We start from the raw sequence: 27,035 nt of genomic DNA on the forward strand, positions 1-27,035 counted from the left end.
GAGGGGGAAATGTGAAATGTGGTCAACACCCAGGTGGAGTGATGACGGTACGGTCGATGTCCCCCGGGTTACATAATCCGCTGGTCTCCCCCGTTTGACTTAGTATCTTTCTTGTTTCAACCTTAAGACTTGGAGTTTCTATTCAATTTACGGAGAGTTTGGGAGTTTGAGGCTACTGTCATGTCCGAAAAAGAACTAAGAATTGGTGTTCTTCTCGATATTTCATTCTTTATTCACTGTTGGGGTATATCATGTTTCAATACGCTAGTGAAAGTAAGTCCATCGGATCCTCTCAATTACCCGGAGCTGCTTAGTGACTCCCCCTGGATGTCCAAAAGATCTTCAATGTCTTCTCGAAATTCCCGATACTCCAAGCCCCCGAGCACTATTTTGACATGCTGAAGTAATGCCTCGGCTTCACAGATCAGTCGTCCCGAGTCCTTGTAGGAAATCACCTCGTTGGTGGTCAAGGAAGCGGAGGTGAGGATTCGTGTGATGTTTCTGTAGCCCCATATTAGCATACTGACCATAGACAAACTGTTGATTTCTTAGGAGGGACAGCTTACCGTAGTCCACGCTTGACCTGATAACGCTTCTTGCCCTGTCGTAAGCCTCGTCGGTTACTAAAGAGCCCTGCCACCCACTGCAGAGAAGTGTACGAGACTAAAATCCCCGGCGTGAGGCCAATAAAGCTGCGAAGCATCAGTAACGAGACTCAAATTTACTGAATCGATATAGAGCATTAGTGGATACTTACCCAAAAACAAGCTCTTGACTCTTCAGCAAGGAATTGATTCCACTGATTGCGACTTCCACGTCGACCTTCGTCTTCTGAATCTGAATCAAAAGAGCTCGAACCAAGTCGCCTCGAACGGTTCCAGCAAATGGTGACCGCAAATCCCTTTCGTAGGCCTTCAAGACAGGCGTCAGGTCCCCTTCTCTAACTGCATTAGTGATGGCTGCCGTGTCCTCTGTGGCTGGCTTCCCCTGGCTCGTGTCTGGTCGATCACGAACAAAATCAATGACCATCCGCTCCAAGCTGGCGCGATCGGCCATCAGACTGTTTTTACTCATTATGGCAATTTCACTTTTCTCATCGTGTCTAATGGTTCCAATGAGCTTGTGGACAGGCTGTACCACCCAGTTGCTCCCGAAATCGATGATAGTGGAGCCGATGTTTCTGATCCACTCGATGATCTCGTCCTGACGACGGATCAGCACCTTCAATGAGATGCTACTCGAAAGCAGTGCCACTGACAACGGTAGCCAATACCGGACAATCCTTGAGGGGCGTCCGTGGTTTCCAATCGATGTAGAGATAGAGGTTGTATGGGTAGGCAACTGTTCGCGGAGAACATGGATTAGACGCTGGATCAGATCAGTAGGCTGGGTGGACGATGATGCATAGTTTCGCGTTTGCACAGTAGCCATGTCCTTTTCAACGGCTTGAACAACATATTGCTCAAACGCTGCAGTGCTAGACTGCTTCAACACATGGTCGAGAATTGCCTCGGTAAGATGCACCGTTTTGGAGACAGTTTCCTGCCACTGCTCCGGTGAGGCAAGTCCCTTGCTGGCAAGGTCCTCGGATTGAAAAGCATGCCACTGATCCATGAGAAGGCCCAGGCTACTCGTATGAGCATCCTTCATTGCGATCAGACGATCTCTTTTCTGTCTAATCTCCACTCGGCAAGACCGAATAGGTGAAGACCAATTCAATGCGCTGGGGTGCTCAGACATCCCACGCAAGCTCTGCCGAGCAACTTGATAGAATTGACCCCACCTTACAGCAAGAGATCTCGAGACGGAAGCAGGGAAAGCCCCGTGAGATCTATGTTCGGTATAAATGTCTACAGACCAGTGCCAAAGTCGAACAGGGGAGGTCTGCGCCGCATAGAGACCACTGGACCACATCGAGCCTAGCACCTCATCCCAATAGTAAATCTCTTCCTGGAGGTGAATCGTTTGGTCTAGCAAGGTATGCATGACCAATCCCGACGCCTGGACCGCTGCTTTAGCAACTACTAGCCATAGATAGTCCGACACATGCTTCTCGGGTTTAGGCTCGGTGACCCCGGGAAGCAGAAGGTGGGAGAGGGTAGGATCCGAAAGCAGTTGCACTAATTGGTTGGCTGGAACGAGTGACTGTGTCTTGGATGTCACGGAAATAGAATCGATCACATTCTGGAGCCGGTGGACATGGTGACTGGGAGCCTCGACCGCATCGAACCGTTCGGGAAGAATTATTTGTTGTTGGAGACGGTCTAGCTGGATATTGAGACCATGCGCATTCCTATTCGCAGAGAAGAAAGAAGAATAAAATCAGCTAGGCACCGGTATTAATGGGATCGTACGATCTTACTCCTGGACAATCGACATGGCGCGTGCGGTCAAAACATGACAAGAGAAAAGGACCTATGTGAGAGTGGATGTCGTCATTAAATACAAAGTGGACAAACCAATCAAACAAGGTACAAACACCGTACACACCGTACTTGGGAGTACTGTGTACGATGAGTACCGTGCGCTCACGTGCTTTACAGTTATATTACATAAGCAGATCGTTCATGAGAACGTTTGGCTGGACTCTGATAGTCAATCTAGGGGAACCTGTGGATTCTACTTCCGAATACTGTACGATTAAGAGGATGACATGATCGGCTTAGCGTCATGATCAGACAATCCTGGAAAGAACGAACCCCAGATGGCCTGACCTGGAATCCCAGGCCTTCCACCAAACAGAAGGGGGTAAATAGGCATTATGCCTGTTATGCCGGGGTGGGGCGAACGGGGCTTCGGATGGTGATCGGCTCACCAGTGGCCTTACCTAGGCGGCCCCCTTTTCCTGCACGATGACTGGCCAAATGCCGGTTTTCCCCTGACGATAAAGTGGTCTCGCCACTTCGGGAATGGCTTGTCCTTCCCTCCCCCGACAAATTATATCAGCGTTCACTCCCACTCTTTTCTTTCCCCCCCCCTTATCTTCTAATCTTTTTCAACCACCTCTCAACACCTTGATAAGAATCACTGGTTCGCGTACTTATTTCGCCTCCAGTGTCTACAGGTCCAATTTCTGGGCCCTCGTTGTTTCCTCTTCCTTTGTCTTTTTTTTTTTTTTTTTTTCTGTGAACCACAATGTTCGTTATCCCCCCTTCTTTGCCCTCCCCTCGATCACATACATTATCCTTTTTTTCCCTTCGAACTTCGCTAATAATCCATGTGCAGGAATTCCACTTTGGCACCGATCACCTATTGGGGTCAATTCGAAGAGATTGGCCAATATAACCCCAGTCTGAATGTCCCGGAGCGACTCTGGGCAGCATGGTATGCCTGGATGCAGAACGATGTGCTGGCCACCGGTATCATGTCTTTCGTCATGCACGAGATGGTTTACTTCGGCCGATCGCTGCCATGGATCTTCATCGATAGCATGGGTCTTTTCAACCGATACAAAATTCAGAACGTGAGTAGCACCAGCCCACAATGCCGGACAAGATTGGAACTAACAAATTCACAGAACAAGATCCCTTCGCTGCGGGAACAATGGGATTGCGCCAAGTTTGTGCTCTTGAGTCACTTCACCGTCGAGTTACCTCAAATTTGGTAAGTTCTTCACATGAAATCTCCACGTGTGATGCCAGGAGGCTAATTGATTCATAGGCTTTTCCACCCCATGGCTCAGTTCTTCGGCCTCTCTACCTCGATTCCTTTCCCCTCCCTTTGGACCATGGCCTACCAGATCGCGATTTTCTTTGTGATGGAGGACGCTTGGCACTACTTTTCTCACCGCGCTCTCCACTGGGGCCCGCTCTACAAGGCCATTCACAAGATTCACCACCAGTACTCGGCTCCTTTCGGATTGGCGGCCGAATATGCTTCTCCTATTGAGGTTATGATTTTGGGTTTCGGAACTGTCGGTTGCCCGATCGTCTGGTGTGCCTTCACCGGTGATTTGCACATTCTTACTATGTACATCTGGATTGTGCTGCGCCTCTTCCAGGCCATCGATGCCCACTCCGGTTACGAGTTCCCCTGGAGTCTGCACCACTTCCTGCCCTTCTGGGCCGGTGCCGATCACCACGATTTGCACCACGAGAAGTTCATTGGCAACTACTCGAGCAGCTTCCGCTGGTGGGACTACCTTCTCAACACTGAGTACAGCCCGGATGCTCTGAAGAAGCGCCGGGAGGCGAAGAAAGCTCAGTGAGCAAGTGGGACCTTTGCATTTTTGGCCTTTTGAGTTCGCTCGGTTAGAGCTAACTGGTTCTTTTCTTCCCCACCCATTTTGCCTTACTGTGAATCTCCTTTACGGGTGTTCACTCGGTTTTAGACAGCATTGCTGTGACGGCTCTGTATAGAGATGGCTTATCAACGTTTTAATGTACCTTACTAATATTACGGTGAACTTCCATTCATCCAATCATAAAATATGCATCACCATGAAGACTGGTGTATCAATAAAAATCAAATTTCAAAAAAGACGCATCTAAGGCCTGACGTACCTACCTCCAGACCTATACGTACAGATTGCAGTATGACCGTTACATTATAATGTATGGAAGGTAGGTTGTTGCCTTCATCTTTCCAAGCCCTGAAGGTTGTTGGGAGATTGTAAGGCATAATACGTTGTTGTGGTGCAGTGCATAAGTGACCGAGATATATATTGTCTGGTGTGTGAGGAGTGGAAAAAGTGGCTCCCGAAGTGGGGTTAGTCTTTTGAACACTAATCTGATACATGACTCCAGGCTTGCTTAGTTGATTTACTACCTAGGTAGACCAGTAAGAGCTATTGGCCATTGATATTTAGCCCACCTGTAATGCGGCGGAATGTAGTATGGGTTCAGGCTACGAACCTTTTAGTCTACTGTGAATCCGCGCTAGGTAGGTGAATATACTGGCACCATTCGAGTAGTGTCAGTTGCTACCTAATATTCGGGTTCTGAAAAACAATAGATACATCCAATGTGTCGCAATAAAGTAATTACTGTGAAGACATTGCATTAGCAATGTACAAGAGTGGCAAATAGGAGCTACAGTTATCAAGGAATAAAGGCGGGAATGGGTATATCAATTTCATTTCGAATAATCGGCGAGAAGAGTTCATCCCATTCCCATCTAAAATTCGAAGTCAAATCTAATAAGGAATGCCAAAATGGCAGGTATAACGATCCTCCGTAAATCAGTCTCTTTCATGGGTATCAAGAACAAGGTCACTCGTTTAAACATTATCGAGCCCATGCATCATTGTATTGCATCCGGCCCTGCAGAAAACCTGCAACAAGAACCGGTCATCTTCCTTCTTTTTGAAGGAAGTTCTTCATGTCGACTGTAATTAAACAGTCTGCTCCTTAGGCTCGGCAAGGGCGTGCTCAGGCGCGCTGTCACTAGCACTGCCGGCCTTAGCCTCGTAACTATCCTCGTGAACATCAGCGGGGCCAAATCCGTATTGCATGGCGACCCGCTCAACATCCTCATCGCTAAGGTAGGGCAGCTCCTTCGCAGCACGGACATAGCTCATGTTTTCAGAGTAACCCTTGGCGAAGATCAGATCAATCTCCTCCAGGGAGCGACGGGCAGTCTCCGGGTAGAAGAAGTAGATGATGGGCAAAAAGCAGGCATTGACGACAGCGAAGAAGAGGTAAGTACCCCAGGAAATGTGGGCAATCATGATTGGTGTGACCATGACAATCAAGAAGTTGAACAGCCAGTTGGAGCAGGTGGAGAGGGCGTTGGCCTTAGCACGAGTCTTGATAGGGGAGATCTCGGCCGGGTACAACCATGGCAGGGGAAGCCATGTAGCACCGAAGCTAGCAATATAAGTGAACAGACCCACGGCAGCTCCCTTAGCAGCCTCTGTGGTGCCTGGAATCAAACAAGCAAAGACGATGATCATGGAGACCATTTGGCCAACGGTTCCGTAAAGGAAAAGCTTGCGGCGACCAACACGCTCAATCAGGAACCAGGAGAGAGTTGCGAAGATGGCGTAGACGACCATGTTCACACCGCCAAGAATAGTAGGCATTCTACCGGTGAGACCGACTGAATCCCTGAAAAGAATGGGCAGGTAGTAAATGACGGCGTTGCAACCACCAATCTGCTGCATGAGCTGGGATGAGGCACCGAGCAACATACGGCGGAAGTGCTGGGTTTTTCCACCAGTGAAGACAGCGGAGAAGGGTGTGTTCTTGCTGACCTGACCGGAACTAGATTTGAATGTTAGATCGACTCCAATTCAATTATGCCGAGGATATGATGAACTTACGCTCGGATAGAATCCAGAATGATGTTCTTCTGCAGATCGACTTCGTGAGAACCGATAGGCTGGCCCTGCAGAGCAGCAATGACTTTCTCTCCCTCCTCGTAACGCTCGCGAGTCAACAACCAGCGAGGGGATTCGGGCAGGAAGGTCATTCCAACGATAATGAAGACTCCGAAGATACACTGGAAAGCGATAGGGAAACGCCACACCAGATCAGTAGGGCCGTAAGAGGCACCGAAGTCGATCCAGTAAGCAATCAAGGTACCAAAGGCAATGGTGCCACCCTCGATACAGATGAGCAGGCCTCGGTTCGAGGTACGAGAGCACTCGGCTTGGTAGGTGGGGATGGTAGATGTGTTCATTCCATTTCCAACACCGGTGACGATACGACCAATGATGAATTGGACCATGGGGTCATGTCTGCCGTACGAAGTCACTTGGATAATGACACCAATGATCATGATGAAGGCACCAGCAATGATAGCCTTGCGACGGCCCAGCCAGTCACCACAAATAAGCATGAAGACAGCGCCAATGAGACATCCTAGGAATAATTAGCCATACTGTAATGGAGCTTGCTTAATTTTAGCGTGGACGTACCGATTTCGTAAAGAGCGGTGACCGTGCCTTGCAAGGTCGAGTTTCCATCCAACTGGGGAAGAAGCTTAAAGAAAGCAGATGAGTCGATGATACTACTCATAACACCCTCTGCGAGGTCCTGTTAGTCTCTGATAAAGATTTGGAGGGACGAGTACATACGATCATAACCGAAGAGCAGGAAACCCATAGTTGCAGTGGCAGTAATTGTTCGTGACAGCTTGTGGCCAGACAAGCCGGCGTACCTTGGAACAACGGACATGATGAATGATTACCAGTACTGGAAACCAACAGGAAAATAAACAATAAGAATTATGTATAGACTGGAACAGGATAAGGGGGGTAAATCAACCCTCTTTATACCTTTCTGATACATATTTTTCTTATTTTCTTTTTCTTCTCCAGGCGCCTCTTACTCCGGTTTCCCCGTCTCTGCCTCTCCAGGATCCACCTGAAACGCCATCACTCCACTCGACACGCGATAAAAAGTCTGTGGCACCAAATGCACCAGATGCTCCGCGTCATTCGAGTTGCGGATCAGCGTTGGTAGATGTGATTGGCCCGGGAGCCAAGACTAATTAAGCTAAACAAGTAACCCAATCTATGGCTTGGCGGTCCAAAAAATGAGATCTGCATGGCTAACGCCGCACAGAGTTCAATTAGCATATTCATAGACATGAGCATGGACTTGGGAGTTGTACTGCCAGATTCCATTCTATCGCTGTGGAAATGATGCTATCAGTCATTGGATTCGAATGTTTGTCGCCCATTAACTAAAATATTACTAGCAGGCACCAGGCTCCACCGGGCGTTCGACGCTACTACCATAGATCCACTCTATGGGAACGGGGGAGGAAGCGAAAAAAGAGGGAAAGAGTCCCTGTGGCTTTTCTAAATGATGGTATCCATTGCGTAGTTCTTCCATAGATAACTTGATTCTAACAACGGAACAGCTACGCCTCTATATACGAAGGTATGTTTCTACAATGCTTCCGTTATCTTAGAATCTCATTATCTTGTCAGATTCTCTACCCAAACCAAATTCGGGCCAAAATGCCTGATTTCGATTTCCACGAATCGCTTCAACGGCAATTCCCGACCGCAGGAGAAGAGATTCGGGGCCGACTTATTCCGAATGGTCCATCCGATCCCTGTTCCCCGTGGCACACGGACACCGAGATGTCGGCCTAAATCCCCACATCATTTGATCCCGTCTTGGGAAATTGCACCTCCACTTACAGCCTTTAGATCCTGCGCGTCAGCGGCGTTCAAATTTCAACCGAGTCGAAGTCTTCCCCAGCTGGACTGATATGCGGGGGAATGGAGAGGGTAGACGCCCCGACTAGATCGATTGGAAACACCCATGTCCTCTCCGTTCCACAAGGGGCTCAAGAAGGAAGGAGATTCTTCCAAGAGAGTTCCATGCATGGTCTGACAGAATACAAAATCGGTCAAGCAGAATTCTCAATGAATTCATTAGACATCTCAATTCCGACTTCTCGAGATCCTGGGCTCCACTCGGCCCCCGGGCTTTTTCTTACTCTCCACTTAGTACAGGAGGATTGATTCGTTGGCGAGGGAAAAACAATCTACCTTGACGGATTTAATATTGGACGGTACGCGAGGTTGCTTCGGCCCCAGAACCGGCAGTAGATAATGTGGACCGCTAAATAGGGTACTCGGGCCATCTCCGAACGAGGAAGGATCAGCGAGGGCCGCGTGAGACCAGGTGATCTCAACTCCAACCGGGAGAAGAAGCGGTTGAATGGTTATACTTTACTCCGGGAAAATGATTCAATTCAACTGCATCACCAGATGCTGGTGCCAATTCGTTACATTATAAGGAAAATTGAAAATGCCCAGTGGATACTGTCTCCACTTTCATTTTCGACGTCGTTGTACTCCGTACACCGTACCAAACATGATTCTCGCTTCCTAGAACGAGGAAAAGAGAGATTGCCCCCCCGTTTCATATTCTCCCACAATAACCTTGGGACCCGAAATACGATCTGTTTCAAGTATGGATATTGATTCTCAAGTCTGGATCGTGACTCCCTTCCGGCCCATCGCTTCTTCCATATGGAATCCGAAGACAAGTCGGTAGAGATCACGTAGCCAAGAATACTGTCCACTCTGAAGCATTGCTTGACAGGCACGAGCAACTTCAATTGCACTTACGCGGGCCGGGGAACCAACGCTGCGAAAGGCGGGATCAAATGCGACCAGCTTGCGATAGTGCTTCAGCAACGAGGTCTGCCAGGGTGCCGAACCAAACGCATCCGAGGGGAGCGACTTCACAAAGGACGACAGGTTCTGAGAATTGCCCGGTTGATACCCACTGTTGACGGCCGCTTTGGTGACCAACACCTTGAGCCGGGTGAAGTTTGGATCCTCGGATGCGGTGGTCACCGTATTAGCGGATGATGCGGTGTGCCCGGAAGACCGAGAATTCTCCGAGATGCTAGACGCACCAGAAGGCCACTTGGGATGGGAACTATGCCCGTGTCCATTGCTGTGGCCATGACCGTGACCAAGAACGAGGATATTGGGCACAGATGCTTCATCGGGGGAGACCGTTGCCGTATCCTCAAAGATAGTGGTTGGGGTCTCCGGATTCCCAAGCTGCATTGACTCGTCGACAAAATCGAGTTCAGACTGCTGTGCTGCCTGCTGGAAGGCTTGAGCAAATGTCGTCTGGCTGGGCCGTGGTGTACCTCTGTCTGAGTTACGCATACTGTGTAGCGTCCAGCCCTCGCGGAAGATGTCACAAAGCTCCCAACAAGCCTGCACGGCCGATCCCAATAGCTCCTCGTCCAATCTTTTCCCTTCTCTTTTACTTTGTCGAATGCTGAAAAGCATTTCGGCCAATGTCCAGCATGCGCTAAGGAGCGCATCCGTTGCGGTCAGGCGGGTGCGTTGCTTCATGAGGCGGTGGCATAAGGTAATATAAAAGTCCAATGTTCGCTCTCGGAAGGCATCTGGTAGGTTGCGATCGTGCGTGTTATAAAGGTGGTTATTAAGCTCAAAGCTCACGCGGAGCACAGAGTCTGTCAAGTCATTATCGCAGCTTCGAACCTCAAATAAGGCCTGGCAAAACTCTCGACAAAGGTCAAGTGTCGGGTTGACCTGCAAGGCAAAATCATCCTCTCGCGTATCGTATAACTTCTGGCAAAGTCGCCAGCAGGATCTCCAGGCATCCTCTTCCATCCCATCTTGAATGTTTCCCAAGATCCGTTCTCGATTGATATAACTAAGACTAGCCAGCGTATTACATAGTGTCCAACATTCAGCCAGGGCTGTTCGCAGAGCATTGATCTCGATATCTTTGCTGGAGAAATTTCCTGGTACCAAGTCAGTATTCAGGTTCAAGGTTGTAAAGGGAGCGAGGAGTTTGCTCGTCGGCTATGGACCTTGTGTACCTTCAGGTATATCTATCCAAGTGTGAGCCGATGTATAGGTTGACGTATCACAGGAGATAATAAATGGATTTTCACCTTCTAAACTGCTAGAACGTGTACGTCGCCCCGATCCCTCGAACTCATGTCTTGTCTGTGCCCGAGGAGTTGCTCTTTCCGACCAGTCCTGTGGAGGTGCGACCGTGGTCGTCAATGGTGGTGGGGATATGGGACTATTGCCAATCTTTGGATCGACATCTCATCGTCAGTGAATTCAGTAATTGCGATAAAGCCTTCTATGCAAAAATACCTTCCTGGCTTTTCCAGGTACGATGGCCAGCTGGGCATGCTGCGAACTAGGCAAAGATCCGTCATCGCATGCCACTTGTTCTTGTGTCTCTCCCTGAGCCTTCATTAAGTATTAGCAGCAAGCACCGACGTAGCCAATGAAAACATTGGACCATTTCTTACAAAATCCCTGAATCCCGGCGGAGCATGTATGACAGACTGTGGTGGCTCATCATCGTCTGACCTTGTATTGTAGCCATTATTATAGGAGTGTGAAGTTTGGATCTGTTCTTATCAGTATGCTGGCGGTGAGGAACATAGCCTTTTCAATTTCAGAGCCTACCGTCAGTCCCGGCTGTGAAGATGGTGCTGATTCCTGAACTGGTGTCGCCTCGACAGAGTCCTCATCATCCCTACTCTTATCTAGCTTCGTTCCATCTGATGTGGGAGCGGCAGGTATAGCATTTGTTTCATCGACCGAGTTCTCATCTGGAGCAGAAGAAATTGAATTCCTCACACTGGATGAGGGACTTTCAAAAGACCTGAATGGCAATGCATAAGTAATCGGGCGCATCTATGAGATTCCGCAACATCGTTATGGCTTACATCGAATCTGATCCAGCATACGGGCCGGATGTATCGTGATACGATATAATAGGCAGCGGCGACCTGACGGCCATCATGGCCGAGCTGATTGAAGGAAGATTAGATTTGTATGGGCAGGGAAGTTGAAGGAAAAGAGAAGAGGAGTCGAGCGCAATCCCCGCGCACCAGAGGAGCTCAGGCCGCAAGACAACCCATCAGCCTGGTCACCGGGTATTCGTATTCTCCTATTCCAATCAGGCTGAGATCTCCGAGAGGATCAGAATTCCAGCAAAAAGTCAAAGCAGAGAAAAAGTGAGAAAAGCAGAGAAAGCCGAGCAAGCACACTGGACTAGGCGCCTGGGGCGTGATGAGGCATGCATAGGCTTGTCCGTTCCCCACTCAGACGCCCCCAAACTAGTCTGTTTCGGGTTGTAAGGCGCTTGCATTGTTCACATGTAAGACCATTCGATTACAATACACTTTCCTCAAACCTGTCAATTGATATGATCCTGCTGTACTTGGACATTGAAATCCGGTGTTTTATGAATCGCTTGTGAATTTTCTAATAAATTCCTCCATAGACGCCGAATCCCGTGATGTGTGCAACGCCTCTCCAAAATGCATGATGGCGAGATTGATACATTCTATCGGAGAAAAAGACCAAATCCAGCTTTTGTCGAACAGCTCTTGGAGTAGGTTCGATAGTTCTCAAGCCCCGCCATAGCTAAACACAAGACATAAAAAAAAAGCGGGGAAAAGAGGAAACTGCGAGCGAGGGCCGGGGGTATAGATTCGAACACCTTATCCTCCTTCAACTTCTGCGGATGCAGGAAGCTATCGCTGATGGTGGAGGGCATTGGAAACCGGCGTCGCTATTGTGTCGAGAATGATGCCCGCGCGATGGGTCTTGCGGGCTTGCACAGAAAACATATTGTGTGATAACATGGGAATCCGTTGGGCTGATTTACATTTGAGCCTTGGTGCGGTCCTTCTCGGCGGAGTTGTAACTAAAGAAGATAGGTTGTCAGTGGAAGTCAATTGTATCTATTAAGCTTTGGGACATACCGGAGGAGCTTCTCGATAAGATCCACGTGGGTCATGATCATTCGGCGGCAGCAGTACCGGCGGCAACCCAACTGGTCCATAGCATCACTATCAGTGGGTTAGAGCTGAGTAAGATGGTTTAAAAAAGGTGGATGGAGAGTTCTTACCCATCAGCGACACCATCATCGAGCAGCTGCAAGTAGCGCTCCCACAGGTCGCCGACGACCTAAAGACATGGTTATGGACGAGACTTCAGGAATTGCAGAAGTGTCACTAACCTTTCCACAAGAGAAACAGCGCACAGGGATAATCATCGTGGCGAGACAAGGATTCGAGATTCAAAGAGTGATGTGAAGCTCACTCAAACTTTTCCGCCGATGGGCGGTTGGCGGTCAGCGGAGGGACAGTTTTCTGCCAGTCGCCTCCGCCTTATCTTTTTGTCTCCGAGAAAAAAAAAGTTGCGCATCACCAAGAGACCATTGCGGTATCTGTCCACCTTAATTGTCACCACGAATGACATTGAGGCATGACTGATTGAATCACGACCTGCATCTACTACCAATCCTGTTGGTCTAAATTCAGCAGACCTTTGCAACAGCTGCAAACATGTCAGCACGACACCAAAAACGATCTCGAGCCAGCGACGCCGCCGATAAACCATCGCAACCGATCGAGGAGCGAAAACGGCGCCGGACTTCGGATGTCAACAATTCTCAGAGCCAGAAAAAGACAAAAGGCCCGAGCCCTGCACAAGAGGCCCCGGTGGGCGATGCCTCGTCATTGGCAGTCGAGAAACACAAGAGTAGTGCACCATGGTCATTCTCACGCCCAGTCGGCGGTCGTTACAGAAATGTGAACACCGTGATGACTCTTGATGAAGCGTAAGTAGCTCATATTTGCGCACTTTCATTTCCCGGACTTATTCTGATATCGTGTAGTCATCTCTTCATTGGACTCGATACTGCTGTCCAAGTCTTTGCGACTTCGACATCTCGTCTGGTGCGAACCTTGCAGATGGAGGCTGGACAAAATGTGATTGGATACAAGATCTGCCCCGTTGAACAGGAGATCCTCTACATCTTCACTTCTAACTTTGTCACCAAATGGCACTGGGATTCTGGAAAGCGACTTGCTAAGTGGGGAACTGGCTCCCGGGCCGTTGCAGTGGATGTGCCACAGGTCGAGAACCAGAATCAATTGGCCGCATACTCTATTGGAATCCAAAAGGACGGAAAGAGACAAATTTTGATCAATGCTTTGACCGACAAAAAGTCCCCTAGCATCGTTGCTCTCACCACCGAAGAGCAGATCAACAATATCCAAGTTATCTGTGGGGGACGAGTCATTATTGCCTGTGATGGCCCTCATATCTTCATGGGTACCACAACAACCCTCGATCTCGAGAACCCCGAGACTGTACAATATAACTGGAGAGAAGCGACGCTTCCATCATCTGCCACTTGTTTCCACCTGCGTCAAAGTCTATCCGCAAAGAGCAAGGGCACAGAATCCAAGTCTGCTAAAGGTTCAGAGGCTGTTGACTTGGTGGTGGGCGAAGCCACTGGATCCATTTTGGTCTACCAAGACGTTTTCAACACTCTATTTGGACGCAATGCAGAGAAGAAATCATCCCCACAGAGGTTACACTGGCACCGTGGCTCTGTCAATACTGTGAAATGGTCGAGAGATGGTAAGTTCGCGTCCATGATATTTTGCTCGAGGACATGCGCTCTAACAAACCCGTCTAGGTAATTACATCCTCTCAGGTGGAAATGAGTCCGTCATCGTTTTATGGCAATTGGATTCTGGCCGAAAACAATTCCTGCCCCATCTGTCATCCCCGATTCTCAACATCACCGTCTCACCGCAAGGCACTTCTTATGTGGTGCATCTGGCTGACAACTCGGTCATGGTTCTGTCTGCGAGAGAGCTGCTGCCCACCGCCACTGTGACTGGTCTGCAGCTTAGCTCGGAGGGAGGCAACACCAAGGACTCTGCCTCCAAAAAGCCATTGAACGCTGTTGCAGCCCTTCACCCGCAACACCCAGAGCAGCTACTTGTCGCTGTCCCCGCCTCGCACCAAACCACCCAGAAGGCCCAGCGCTCCAACGCTGCCATGTTGCAAACATTCGACATCAGATCCAACTCCCACATTTCCCGCCAGGCCCTTGCGCGAACCAACGCAACAACATTGAATGTTGGCCCTGAAGGCTCCACAATAGCTACACCTGATATTCGGAATATGGACATCCTCCATGACGGAAAATGGATGGCGACTGTCGATAGTTGGACCCCCCACCCCCGGGATGTCGAGGCTCTTGCTGGCGCTGCTTCCCGCCGAGACAACGTTTTGTCGCGACCCGAAATCTTCCTCAAGTTCTGGAAATGGAGCGCATCTTCTAGTATGTGGGAACTTGTGTCTCGTATCGATGGCCCTCATTTCAATGACAACCACCACGCGGAGGTGCTTAGCTTGGTTGCTCGTCCCCAGTCACACGAGTTTGCAACCCTTGGCGCAGATTCAGTCCTTCGTTTCTGGTGCCCAACTGCTCGCCACCGCAGTGGCCTCAAGACCGATTCTGAGAAGCAATTGGATACATGGAAATGCCGTAACACAGTTGACTTGAGCGGTCGTCTCAGCGACGCAGGTGCATCCTTGAAACAGGCTTGCATGAGCTTCTCCGAGGACGGCTCAGTTCTCGCGGTCTGCTTGCCTTCCGAGTCTGGAGCAAACGACGGCCTTGTCCTCCTGATCGATGTCAACAACTGCACAGTCCACTACCGACGAACTGGCGTCTTCCTCGGCACTCCTTACTCCGCCAAGTTCCTCGGAAGACACCTAGTCGTTGCATCCGCAGGATCAGTAGCAGTCTGGGATACCGTTGATGATATTGTCAAGCCCGCCCAGCTACCTGAAGCCTCCAACGCAGCCAACGCAGCAAGCCAACCCCTTGTTGCAGTCAACCCTCGAACCCAGACATTCGCCATTGCTAGTCACGAGCTCGAGAACTCAAGCACACAAAAGAAGCGTCGCCAATCTCGCTTCCAGATCCGCATTTACGACATATCCTCCCTGGACATTGTTTTCCAAGAAACCCTTGGAAGCTGCCCGCTTGCACTTCTGGCAGATGTATACTCCGGCGATTATATCATCGTTGATGCAGGCTCCAGTGTTCAGCGTGTTGGATGTCTGGATAAGGCTTCGCAGAAGACCGTACAGCCGATCGAGGTCACAAGCCAACTTACTTCGGGATTGGCTACTATCTTCAGTCAAGGCCCCGAGAGAGCTCCTTTGGCTATTGAGGGAGATGGTTCTGCTAGTCAAAATAAGGGACTGGCTAGCGTATTTGGTGATACTCCTTCGTTCTCGCTGCCTTCTCTTGGTGTTTTATTCAGGAATGTTGTTCAAACACTGGGTAGCAGTTAGATTTTGAATTATTAGAAGCCTCCTTGAAGAGGATATTGTTATGTAAATGTGGGGGATATCAGCGTTTCTGTCCATGTACCTATAAATGAATTTTGGTCCTGTCATCCTCTTACAAAATGGAAGACGTTCAACTTCTCATCATTTTTCATCCCTTGTAACGGTCTTGATAGATAATAGGTCGTCAATCGGAAAGGGCTAATTACATCCAACAATACAATAGGCAAGATTGGCAAAGAATGAGCTTGTGTGAATTGCACAGCTTATGTTTTGTTCATTGATTCATTAATAATATGGAGTTTTGGCTCCGTAGCCCTATATTTCTTTGATAGCGATCCGGACAGGAAAAACCGAAGTAAAGATAGACTCGACAGGAACAGACTTAAATCTGCGCCAGCGTCAAGACTAGCAAAGGCTTTCTTTCATGTACATGCGTCAAGTAGGCATCCAATTCATGATCTTGGTCAATAGCAAAGTAAGTGTCATTCCCATGTTCATCCTTACCAACTCCCTCGATCTTGCTGACGATCGAGTATGGATACCGATTGGCTACTAATTGGCGGATTTCCTCAATACTCCGATCGGTTAGCTTCTCGGGCCAGGTCCTTGTAGAGTTTGCAGGAAGATTATTCTGCGGACGAATTTGGAGAATGACATCAGTGTTGAGCAACGAGGAGTGTAGTATAGGATCCATGTATTCAAAGGGAGTGCCGGCCTCGTGTTGGGCATTGGATGAATAAGTCGATGGATCATTCGCTGCCTGGAGCAGTGAAGGGTCGATTTGCATATCTCCAATTTCACTGGCGGTAATTGGGGCACTCGCAAGAGCTTGCGATGCCAGTGTGCTGATTCCATTGCTGATTTCATTCTCAAGGATATTGTTCACAGGCGTGGCGCTGCTCCGCGTGGTGTTCTGCTGTGATTCAGCGCGCGATGCGGCGCGCGATCTCTTCCGCGCAGGGTCCCGCTTGGTCTGATCATCGCGCAGTCTTTTCATCACGTCGCGACATAGTACCTCCATGGCTTTCAGTTTGGTCGTGTGGTGGGGGTCAGCTTCTCCGGGCTCCAGGATTCGCTGTAGTAAAGGTGTTTCACGGATCCACTGTGCTTTCAACTCCTTCCAGTGCTCGTCACCTGCTTCCAGTTTGCTTGTGAAATGGTCCATTTTGAGAGTATCATAGAAAGCATTCCGAATCTGACGGCTTTCTTCAGGGTTGACACCCAAGGCATTCTTTGCCTCGGCAATGGTCATCCTTCGCTCTAACGTTCTCATCCGTTTAGTGACATCTGTGCAGACAACATCTAAGGCGAGTACTTTCGCATCACGCTCGTTGGGCTCGGTATTGAAAACCTGCTGGAGGTGTGGGGTTTCCTGAATCAGTTTGTCTTTCGCTGCTTGCCATTTCTCCGGGCCTGCAATTGTTTTCTTTATGAATCCAGCCTCCTCGCAGATCCGTTGGAACCTATCGCGGAGTTGGCGGTACATGACGTTGTCCAGGCTGAGATATTGCTTACTCTCGTCGATTGTGGTCTCCGAGGGGAATCGTGGAGGCCCTGGAGGATCTGCTGGAAGTCCAGCCCAGCCACGAGTGCGGCGTCGGCGCTTTCGAGATGCCCATCGTTCAGCACTCTCCGACTTCAGACGGTCCAGCCTTGCCTTGCGTTTTGCTATGATCTCTGGTGACAGACTCGGCGACGTGGAAAACTCCTCGAGCAATGCAGACGCTTCCGCAGGTGGAGGCTCGGCGCCATCCAAAATTGAGTCTTGTTTGTATACCTCTTGCTGTAGGGCCAACAAGCCTTCATCCTCTGGTTGTGTCTCGTGCAAAGTAGGGTTGTGCGCTTGGGATTTCATGCCGTTGGGAACTCGAAGAAGCCACCGGTTTTTCGCACGCACGCGCATTAACTCTCGTTCTTTGATCACGAAGCCCTCGTCATTCAAAATTCGAAGCATGTCACGCTGGTTGGTATTCTGCTCCCATAGCTGTTGGACTCGAGCGACAAGTTCGACATTCTTATGGGCTGGATTTTGCTTCGACGGGAAACCCCATCGTTTAAACTGGGTCTGGAAGGCACGCTTACTGTTTGTGGATCGTGATTAGCTCTGTGGAAAGTGCATGGCATATACAATAGAAGGCGCTATCGCTTACCTTGGGGAAAACTGATAAGCGGTCCTCATGAACTCCATGATCTCCTCCAGACCCTTCTTATCCTGGATGTACATCTGAAAGCAGATGTCCCGCTTCCCTGCCCAGTCGTACACCATGATTGGGACGCTTTCCCCCTTGGTGGAGGTGCGCCTAGGGAGGAAACAACAACGCGATGAAGCAACGGAGCTCTTATCAGACGCTTGTTGTCGCTGCTGTACGCCGTAGTGTTTGGGAAGGGAAAAGGCTGGCGACGCAGAGGTCACACTTGCGCAGTTTGGTCACGTGGTACCCCACATGTCGATCTTCAGAACTGCCGGGTCTATACGTATGAAGATACAATTGTATAATGAAATTTTTCATATTTGCTAATTGAGATCAAGAATAGTCAAGAATTTCAAGGCTCCGCCTTTGACGGCTAGCAAAGACCCCTATTTGAAAACGCCTGTGTTCCCTGGACTCCTAAATCATGTGGAGTGGAAGCCCTAGAGCTGCAAAGATGCCCAGCATAAAAACCAAAAAGATGAAATCGCTCGATGATTGGGTTATAAACAGAGATGGGCGAATAAAAAAGGGCAAGTATAAGGGGAAGGAGGGAGGATGAAATCAGTTCACCTTTCGCAGCTTTCGTCGGAATTTGAACACCCGGGTTCGGAGCCAGGTCATGAAGAGTACCCAAGTGCTTTTGGATTGGGATTTCCATGAAGCCGATGGTTGCCTGTCCGCCTCAATTCCCTGTGAGGCACGCGGTTGAGAGGGTTTCTCAGAAACATTCTCGGTGGATTGCACTGCTGGAGAGTCGTCATGGCCTCCCGGCAAGTTGTGCTTGACCCGGCGACGTCTTTCTTCGGACTTCATCTGCTGTTTCTCAAGCCGGCGAGCCTTAGCAGCTTCCTTTTCTTCGAACGCCTGTCGGGCAGCCTGGACGGTAGCCGCCCTGGAGACCGGATCCGTACTGGTGCGAGTTCGTGAGCGAAACACGTAGTCAAGAGAAGGCCTAGAAATCGGCGATGCGGTATCCAGTGTACTGCCATTATCTCTTGAGTAACCGAAGGAAGGTCGGCTGGGAAGATGTGTGGACGAAACTTCTGGGAGGTGAATGAAAGAGTCATCTTCAATTTGCAATGACAAGCGTGGAACCGGTCCCGAAGAAGCACGGACAAAACGGGGAGTGTCTGACGCAGGCGGGGCTCTGGATTCGGACTCAGAACTGGCCTCGTCTAAATCATCGCTGTCGTTCCCCGATGTTTGATAAGATTGGCTCAATGGTGGTGTATATACTTTGGGGGTTGGGCGCATGGGATAGACATATTGCGATCCTGTTCTACCTCCGCTGGACCCGGTTCCGGTCGAGAATTGAGAAGTTCCGCTCGTGGATCGATTATGAAGACCGGACGCCCGCCGGTATGTCGGTCCGGTCAGCGATTCACTTCGGCGCCGATCCCGCTCCATACTCATGTAGATGCCCAGCCCTTCCTGCTCAGTTGAGGAGCGGGACAGATCAATGGACGTGGACGGCGCATCATCACGCGACATTTTGCGGAGTATCGGTTTGATGTGAACTTTGGGCTTGATGTGCTTGCTCTTAGAGCGATAGTCTAGCGCTTCGGACGATTCGCTGGGGGTCAAGCTCCATGGTTCGCTAGGCGTCACGTTGGAGGGAACTTTGGTTGAAGTGGTCGAGTCGTGGTCCCTGTACCCAGATGACTGGGCATCGGAGTATTCAGGAAATGGAGCCGGCGCAAAAACGCCCTCTAGATCTGATTGAGATGCAACGCCTTTAGAGGCCCAAGAAGCCTCCGTTCCAGCCCTCGACATGGAGCGGGCATCCTTCTTAGTCAAGGATCGTATCAGGGAGTCGCTGGAAAGTCGTCCTTTTGAAGCCGGAACCACCGGCTCACCACCACAATGATAATCAGTACGAGCCATGATGGTAGCCCGTTTCCCCTACTCTTCACGAATGAGTATCTCAGAAACGAGTCGCTCGGCGCATGGTGGTGTCGGTAACCAGGGAATAGGAGGTCGGGGTGAAAATTTGACGATAAAATCACCAGTCGGTAAAACCGGGCCTGGAAAACAACTTGTATGCAGCGCACGAGGACTGGGGCGCGAGCATCAAGGAAATGGGTGTGGAGCGTAAGCGCGGGGGCGCAAGGTGAAGATCACAAAGCTGAGGGCCGTGTGTTCGACTGGCGCATGTGTGATAAGGCACACAGTGAACCCCAGTCACTATTTTGGAGAGCTGAGCCACACACACACAAGTTAGCTAAGTGGTGGAGGGGAATGGATTAGTGAGAAAAAGGAAAAAAAGACCCCAAGGGGAAGATCGTAAGGTACGGAGTAAAAAGAGGAGAAATAGGGAGCGGTGAAGCCGAAGACTCCCGCATGCGGAGACGGAGGACGGAGAGTCGCAATGAGTTCCAAGGTTTGATTCAGCAACTAAACCGAGTTCAAATCCAAAATTCTCCCAATGATTCGTGTCCATGATATTATCATTGGTCAATGGGATTCTTATAATTACCTTGTCTTCTATTAACTTCAGGCTACTGACTACTGATCGAAAGTCAAAGTTGGAAGGCAAAAGATCTGGTCTAGATCTCCTTATCTGTATGCAGAGCACCACGCGTGACATATGAACGGATTTGATTTGCACACTTAATATGCACCTAATAGACAGCGCAATGTCTGCCGGGTGGGGCCTTCCTATCTAGGCCATCGCCGCTTTATGAGGGCGCTTACAGTTATGTAGGCTTCCAGATCATTGGGTAGACGTCAGCACGCTCAGTCTTATCACGTGGGGATTAACCCCACCACGCATTGAGTGCTTAGTCAGTGCTCTACAGCGTGCAAGCTACGCTGGTTATTTAGATACATGGCGCAAGTACCTAAGATAATACAGTCAAGTACACACCCATGTATATACTCGGTCCATACTCTATAGACTAACCTAAGAACATTCAAGTGACTAAGAAGTGCAGCCACTTAGCCTGTGCCTTTTCTTACCCATAGTTGGAATGTAAACGTCTATTTTGGCTCCAATGAAACTAAATCTTGCATATCAAGTTGTGTCAAGCGAGGTGATGTATATGTTCTTCATGAGATAGTATTCTATCCAAATGAAATTTTAAAGGCAATTAGTGATGTAGTTGGAATTCCGTGGTGTTGAATAAAGGGCTACGAGAGATAACGAGTGGAAGAGGCAGGACTTATAAATAGAGAAGGATTCTTGGGATTGAACAAGAGCGAGGGAGTGTTCATACTCGACATCGCGCCCCATTAAATCAGATTATTGAAGACAAAAAAACCAATCCATGCAAACCAGTCCAACACTTCCGACAGACCCAGAACCCATCATGTGCTAACCTTGGACGCGATTAAGGCTGCATGTGTCAAGAACATACCTTAGCTGGCAGGAATCAATGGATTGTGTAGCGCATTATCAAAATGAATTTGTTGACTCAACCCAACAACCATCTCCTAGTACCTAATCAAGGTACAGAATTAAGGTACAGAATTTTTTTGCCAACCTTTTTTCAAATTTGTGAATTTGGGGCTGCCTTCTAAAGCTCTGGCCGTAAAACTGAACGCAAGCACTGGGCTCGAGCCGAACGGGAACGATGCTCTTTATTGTCCGATTATGAAGCAGACACACTACCACGAAGCAAAGGTAGTTTGGACAAGACTTCCAAGATCAAAGCTATTGTCTGCAAAGCGTGGATCCCGAATAAATTCCTTGAAGCTGTGTGTATGAGTTAAAACCAAGATATTGACGGCACGTAATATAGGCTAATAATGAACTCCTACCCCAACATTCTAAATCCAATCTCTGGCGCTTTCAACTCCCATCTTCTAGGTTTAGTCCAGAGGACTTTACGCGAATTCAATGCAAATCATATGCAGGTTGTAGGGGTTCTATGAGTTCTATGCATAAACCTAATTAGGTCCGTGCTCGTCGGATGTTTCCGTCAACACCCCACATTGTGCTTTGTAAACGAGGGGAAAACAATTACACGCACTGAATGAGAGGGGTTCAGATCTAATAGTCGTCAAGTCAAGAGTGATCTAAGTAGCACGTGCGGGCCTGGCCTTAAGAGGCTGAAAGCTTGGCCCAGGAACGCCACCATTTTCTACTTCGCCTTCTCCAATGACAACTAGTTTTGCATGCACGTTCGGGCTGTCAGTGAAGCTTTGACATGCGTCTGGGGCAGCTATATGTACAATTCCATACTTTTGACTCGGCAAAAAGTAAAAATGCGGTTGGCTGTCATGCAGGCCCAATTAAACATGACCGTGCTCGAGCGGCATATGCCGGTCCCGGGCCAGGTACAGGGCATTATTACTATAAAAGCACCCCTATCTTATGATGCATCTATAGACCAATTTCTTTGGATTGTCACCTCGGATTCCCCTGCTTTTCGATCAACCTCATCGCCAAGATGTTGAATCTCTCTTTTTTGTCCGGCTTGGCTTTGGCCTCCCTGGCCTCTGCAAACATGAGAGCGTACCCTCAAGTTGGCGAGAAACATTTCTCGCAGACTTTCCATGATGGATACAACATTCTAAAATATATGAGCTCTCTCGCCCCTTACTCTGACCGTAAAGCATATGGTGTGGGTAGAAACACTCCCGATGGGTGCGAGGTCGACCAAGCCTTTATGATTATGCGCCACGGTGAACGTTACCCGGACTACTCAGGCTTTGGTGATTTATATGTGGAGACCTTGAATCAAATGAGAGCCAATGTTACTACCTTTAACGGAGATCTCGCGTTCATGAATGAGTGGACATACTATGTCCCAGATTCGAATCTATACTCCCAGGAGTCAACCACTGGACCGTACGCAGGTTTGCTTGATGCCTCCAGTCGGGGTAGTGAGTACCGTGCCCGATATGGTCACCTTTGGGACGGCCAGTCTGTCGTGCCTATTTTCACCTCTGGCTACGAGCGCGTGATCGAGACTGCGCGGTACTTCGGCCAAGGCTTCTTTGGTTACAACTACTCTACCAGTGCTGCTATCAACATCATTCCAGAGGCCGCTACCCAAGGAGCTAATTCCCTGACGCCGACGTGTGCTGCGGGAGTACTTGAGGAGTACTCCTGTTATGAAGATCGCTTCTACTCAACATTTCCACCCCTCGAAGTTGCCGCTGCACGCCTCAACAAGCAGAATCCCGGACTTGAGCTCACTGCTAAGGATGTCAACTACTTGATGCGTAAGAACCCACTGATATTTTAATGTCATTATCAACCTTATGCTGATCTTCATCGTTCGTTTAGAAATGGCTGGCTTTGAGCTTAACGTCCGTGCCTATACACCATGGGCGAATGCTTTCACTCTAGATGAATGGGTCGCTTTTAGCTATATCTTTGATTTGTCTTACTACTATTGTTTTGGGTATGTCCTTCCTCTCTCGAGCTGCTGAAATTCGTCACTAATCACTCTATATAAATGTAGACCCGGCAGCAACTACCAAATGGCTAATGGACAGGTGTACGCCAACGCCACTCGTGTCCTAATGGAAGAGGGTCCTGAGAAGTCTGGATCGATGTTCTGGAGCTTGTGAGTCAACCTATATCCCTTCCCCAATATTTAGAGGAATCGTATTGACAGCTGCCTAGTGCCCACGACGCCAACATCACCCCCGTTATCGCTGCTCTGGGACTGGACACTCCCGCGCAGCATCTCCCTAATGACACAGTTCAGTTCCCCAGTACCTATCAGGTCTCTGACATTGTTCCTATGGGCGGTCACCTTACCCTGGAGCGCATGACTTGCAACGCCACTGTTGCCAGCAAGGCCGGTGTCTATGTCCGTGCTGTTATCAATGAGGCGGTCGTGCCATGGACCTCCTGCCAGAGCGGACCGGGCTATTCATGCCCGCTTGCCAAGTTCTCGGCTATCGTCGACAAGGCCCCCAAGTTCGATGAGACCTGCGAGACCAACTCCTCGTATCCTCAATACCTGGACTTCTTCTGGAACTACAACACCACCACCAACCTCAACTACCAGACTGGTGATATTAGCTCCCAGCTTACCGATACCGATGTCTGAATACTGACGGCAGGCGTCTAATATCTTTGCACAGTAGTGACCTATCAAGACATAGATTGTATGACCAATGGGCGGTAGAAAAGGAATATTAAACTAGATAATGGAACAATGGAAGATGGGACCTCTCAATCACAAGTGACCCTAATGGGAATGTTATACCTGGAACATTTGCCGTTCTTGATTGCCATGACAGCGATCGCGCGTCAATGTATAACTGCATAAGGTCTCAAAAATGGGAAAAGAAAAGCCGAGCCATGTTGCCGATGCCGAATCGAGATTCCGGGGCCCCACACGGCGTCTGCACCCCGGAGATACAGGGGTTTACCCCTCAAATCGCCCTGAATACACGCAAAAATTATGTTCATTGTCGCTGCATATCCTTTGATTGTGGTCACTTATTTTTAGCATATAAAACTGTTCAGTATTCTGATCTTCGGTTTACCCTCTGTCCTATCGCACGACACTATTTTTTCCACCACCCTGCTTAAGTCTATCATATTCAGGGTTGAATATCGAAATGTTTTCAACATTCAGAAGAACAAAAGAGTCACTCCCTCTGTTAGCTCTTGCCTTAGCGTCATTTGCATCTGGGGTCCATGCGATTGGATCCAGATGTTCCTCTGGGCTCGTGCCAGACGTACCCGGTGCTTTAGTAATATCGACAACAGCCGAAGAGCGATTGGGCAACTTAGACCCCATCAATGGTGGAACTATTACGCCGGATTTCTGTGAAGTGACTATAACATTATCGCATCTGGGTGATAATGATCAAGTCAATGTCTACGTATCACTTCCATTAACAGGATGGAATGGTCGATTCCAAGCTCTCGGCGGTGGAGGATTTGCAATGAGACAAGGAGAAGAAGGTATCCATGCTGCAGTTTCCCAGGGTTACGCGGCAGCGCATACAGATGGAGGGTTTATTCCAAACTCCATGTCACCAGAGGCATGGGCACTTGACAGCGAGGGAAATATCAATTGGTCCCTGTTTCTCAATTTTGCCTCCCGCTCACTTCATGACTTGGCGGTTGTTGGTAAATCTGTCTCAGCCTCTTTCTATGGCAAACCGCCCAAATATTCTTACTGGAATGGCTGCTCTACTGGTGGCAGACAAGGATACATGGAAGCTCAGAAGTATCCCGAAGACTTTGATGGCATTATGGCAAATGCCCCTGCTATTAACTGGCATAAGTTTATCCCGGCTGAGATTTGGGGCCAGGTTGTCATGAACCAAGAACAGGTCTTCCCCACAAGATGCGAATACAGTGCTTTTGTCAATGCAAGTATCGCTGCCTGCGATGGTCTCGATGGCGTCGTTGATGGCGTCATTGAAAACCAGGATGATTGCAAATTTGACCCATTCAGCTTGGTGGGTAGTGAAGCCACTTGTGACGAGATTAGCTCTACCATCACTGAGCCTATGGCTGCATTAATTGAAAAGCTCCACCAAGGCCCACGCTCGGCAGATGGAGGCTTCCTCTGGTACGGGCTTGCTTATGGAACGTATTATGATGAAACTCAACGCCTTGGTCTTGCCATGAATGCAGAGATTAATGGGAAGCGTGTTGGAATTCCCTTCCCAATCACCGAAAACTGGACCAAGTTCTTTATTAAGCGCGATCCCAAATTCAACGTCTCGACTCTGACCTACTCTGACTATGAGAATCTCTTTGCGTACTCCGCCGCTCAGTATCATGATATTATCGGAACTGACAACCCGGATCTATCTGCCTTTCGTCAACGAGGGGGAAAACTCCTTACCTGGCACGGCGTGGGTGATACTGTCATCTTCCCTGAAGGAACAACCGAATACTATAACCGTGTGAAGGAAACTATGTCTGGGGTGGATGTTGACGAATTCTATCGCCTATTCCTGGCACCCGGTGTTGGACACTGTGAAGGAGGTGCTGGGCCTGTTCCAGTGGATCCGTTGAGTCAACTTGTCGCCTGGGTGGAGGAAGGCAAGGCCCCAGACACAATGCCCGCACAGACGACAAACGCGAATGGTGCGACTGTTTCTCGAAACCTCTGCCAGTTCCCCTTGGTTTCTTTGTATGATGGCCAAGGCGATCCTAATCTGGCTGAGAGCTATACCTGTGCCTCACACTTTGCGGTCAAGGATTCATTGCCAGATATCAAGGATGAGCTCTAGGCCAGTTCTCCTGCCCTGCCGTTGAGATGCTTGGGTGACAAGCTTCATTTGAGCTCTTTTTATTACTCCACCTTTGCGGAGAATGTTCTTTATCTCATACATTCCTCACGTTTCATTGTATTCAAACCAGTTCTCGTGACTCGGCACATATTCACAATTGTAAATACTGCAATTTCAAGAAGCATCCCGGCGCTTCTCAATACCAGTAATTCACAAACGGACACAAAGCGATCTTCCATCATTTTCAACTAGGATTATTTGTCATCTTGTCCCTGTTGTAGATGCCCAGAGCACGTGGTCCTAAATGATATTCACATTGTTTAAACTGCACGTTTGTATTTCATCATGAGCTCTTTCAAGTTCCTTGTCAAGAGTCAACTTCATGGCCGCCGTATATCTTCCATGGTCAGTTTCACTCAGCAAAAGCGGCGAAGGTGGAGTACTGAAAATGGAAAGAGATTCATGTTATGCAAGTCAGATTGATGTCTCGCTGATTGTTCAAGATCTGCAGTTCCATTGGCCAAGTTTCCTGCGTCTTGGCGCATGAGCACTCGCGCCAAGCCACGTATGTCGCCAAGACCTCGGCATCGGCATGGATGGACGAGTTTCACCCACTAAAAACGCTGTTTGAAAAGTACCACTCTATCTAAAGATTTATATTTGGATTTATGAGTTTAGCATACGATATCTCTCGAGAATGTCTCGCAATACTTCAGAGATCTATCTATTCATCCACGAAGGCTACCCTTTCATGAGTAAGCGAGGGGCAAATCTTGGCATCATATAAGGTTATAGTTCCGCTCGTTTGCGGCACAGATGGGCTTAAATAATACTAGTCAGGATCAATTTGAGCATAAGGCTAACTTGTGAAGAATAAACTACTTGAAGCGGAAGTCAACCTACTGTACCTGCCGAATTACGTGCGAGCCCATGCCCGATGTAATCAAGTGATTTCCCGGAGTAGATTCACGGTATACAAAGCTCAGATAGACTTCTTGAAGCTTATGATCTCCGCAAGTTGAACCCTACAGCTCTGAAGGATGAGACTACTACATCCAGAAATACTTGGTGTACCTGGTAGTTACGTCCTG

The 27,035-nt window shown here is 49.0% G+C and overlaps 10 protein-coding genes across 10 annotated transcripts; 4 read left to right on the plus strand and 6 right to left on the minus strand.

Moving 5' to 3' along the window:
- Positions 1-302: 302 nt before the first annotated feature.
- Positions 303-2,533, minus strand: N7503_002746 (NCA2 family protein; the record flags this gene model as incomplete). The annotated part of the gene is made up of 5 exons (XM_057062293.1): positions 2,496-2,533; positions 2,363-2,415; positions 758-2,293; positions 567-692; positions 303-501 (listed from the first exon to the last, which is right to left on the minus strand). Coding segments are annotated over exons 2-5 (1,878 nt in total), but the record flags the coding sequence as incomplete, so codon positions are not given.
- Positions 2,534-3,006: 473 nt separating this feature from the next.
- Positions 3,007-4,473, plus strand: N7503_002747 (sterol desaturase family protein). Its single transcript, XM_057062294.1, has 4 exons — positions 3,007-3,137; positions 3,226-3,463; positions 3,518-3,603; positions 3,661-4,473. Coding segments are annotated over exons 1-4 (873 nt in total). The 5' UTR covers positions 3,007-3,135; the 3' UTR covers positions 4,208-4,473.
- An 859-nt stretch (positions 4,474-5,332) lies between these two features.
- N7503_002748 (Major facilitator superfamily domain general substrate transporter) lies at positions 5,333-7,118 on the minus strand (the record flags this gene model as incomplete). Its single annotated transcript, XM_057062295.1, has 4 exons — positions 5,333-6,203; positions 6,263-6,803; positions 6,860-6,967; positions 7,019-7,118. 4 exons carry the CDS (start codon positions 7,116-7,118, stop codon positions 5,333-5,335), a joined length of 1,620 nt encoding a protein of 539 aa, XP_056926257.1.
- Positions 7,119-8,890: 1,772 nt separating this feature from the next.
- On the minus strand, positions 8,891-11,222 carry N7503_002749 (uncharacterized protein; the record flags this gene model as incomplete). Its single annotated transcript, XM_057062296.1, has 6 exons — positions 8,891-10,197; positions 10,276-10,495; positions 10,562-10,660; positions 10,723-10,824; positions 10,883-11,081; positions 11,146-11,222. The coding sequence occupies 6 exons, from the start codon at positions 11,220-11,222 to the stop codon at positions 8,891-8,893; spliced, it is 2,004 nt and encodes a 667-aa protein (XP_056926258.1).
- An 866-nt stretch (positions 11,223-12,088) lies between these two features.
- N7503_002750 (DNA-directed RNA polymerase core subunit RPB10) lies at positions 12,089-12,482 on the minus strand (the record flags this gene model as incomplete). Its single annotated transcript, XM_057062297.1, has 4 exons — positions 12,089-12,131; positions 12,190-12,276; positions 12,336-12,394; positions 12,447-12,482. The coding sequence occupies 4 exons, from the start codon at positions 12,480-12,482 to the stop codon at positions 12,089-12,091; spliced, it is 225 nt and encodes a 74-aa protein (XP_056926259.1).
- Positions 12,483-12,774: 292 nt separating this feature from the next.
- Positions 12,775-15,595, plus strand: N7503_002751 (WD repeat protein; the record flags this gene model as incomplete). Its single annotated transcript, XM_057062298.1, has 3 exons — positions 12,775-13,049; positions 13,107-13,858; positions 13,917-15,595. The coding sequence occupies 3 exons, from the start codon at positions 12,775-12,777 to the stop codon at positions 15,593-15,595; spliced, it is 2,706 nt and encodes a 901-aa protein (XP_056926260.1).
- A 379-nt stretch (positions 15,596-15,974) lies between these two features.
- N7503_002752 (Clr5 domain-containing protein) lies at positions 15,975-17,858 on the minus strand (the record flags this gene model as incomplete). The annotated part of the gene is made up of 2 exons (XM_057062299.1): positions 15,975-17,673; positions 17,743-17,858. 2 exons carry the CDS (start codon positions 17,856-17,858, stop codon positions 15,975-15,977), a joined length of 1,815 nt encoding a protein of 604 aa, XP_056926261.1.
- A 487-nt stretch (positions 17,859-18,345) lies between these two features.
- N7503_002753 (uncharacterized protein) lies at positions 18,346-19,668 on the minus strand (the record flags this gene model as incomplete). The annotated part of the gene is made up of 1 exon (XM_057062300.1): positions 18,346-19,668. One exon carries the CDS (start codon positions 19,666-19,668, stop codon positions 18,346-18,348), a length of 1,323 nt encoding a protein of 440 aa, XP_056926262.1.
- Positions 19,669-22,175: 2,507 nt separating this feature from the next.
- On the plus strand, positions 22,176-23,792 carry N7503_002754 (histidine phosphatase family protein; the record flags this gene model as incomplete). The annotated part of the gene is made up of 4 exons (XM_057062301.1): positions 22,176-22,953; positions 23,018-23,135; positions 23,196-23,300; positions 23,360-23,792. 4 exons carry the CDS (start codon positions 22,176-22,178, stop codon positions 23,790-23,792), a joined length of 1,434 nt encoding a protein of 477 aa, XP_056926263.1.
- Positions 23,793-24,309: 517 nt separating this feature from the next.
- Positions 24,310-25,944, plus strand: N7503_002755 (uncharacterized protein; the record flags this gene model as incomplete). The annotated part of the gene is made up of 1 exon (XM_057062302.1): positions 24,310-25,944. One exon carries the CDS (start codon positions 24,310-24,312, stop codon positions 25,942-25,944), a length of 1,635 nt encoding a protein of 544 aa, XP_056926264.1.
- Between the last annotated feature and the right edge of the window lie 1,091 nt (positions 25,945-27,035).

The sequence above is a fragment of the Penicillium pulvis genome (assembly GCF_028828015.1).
Source record: "Penicillium pulvis strain IBT 33274 chromosome Unknown contig_12_segment0_segment0, whole genome shotgun sequence".
Taxonomy (NCBI): domain Eukaryota; kingdom Fungi; phylum Ascomycota; class Eurotiomycetes; order Eurotiales; family Aspergillaceae; genus Penicillium; species Penicillium pulvis.

Coding starts and splice junctions, on each gene's coding strand:
- N7503_002747 (XM_057062294.1), top strand. Junction 3,464..3,517: donor ACCGATACAAAATTCAGAAC/GTGAGTAGCACC, acceptor ACAAATTCACAG/AACAAGATCCCTTCGCTGCG. Junction 3,604..3,660: donor GTCGAGTTACCTCAAATTTG/GTAAGTTCTTCA, acceptor ATTGATTCATAG/GCTTTTCCACCCCATGGCTC.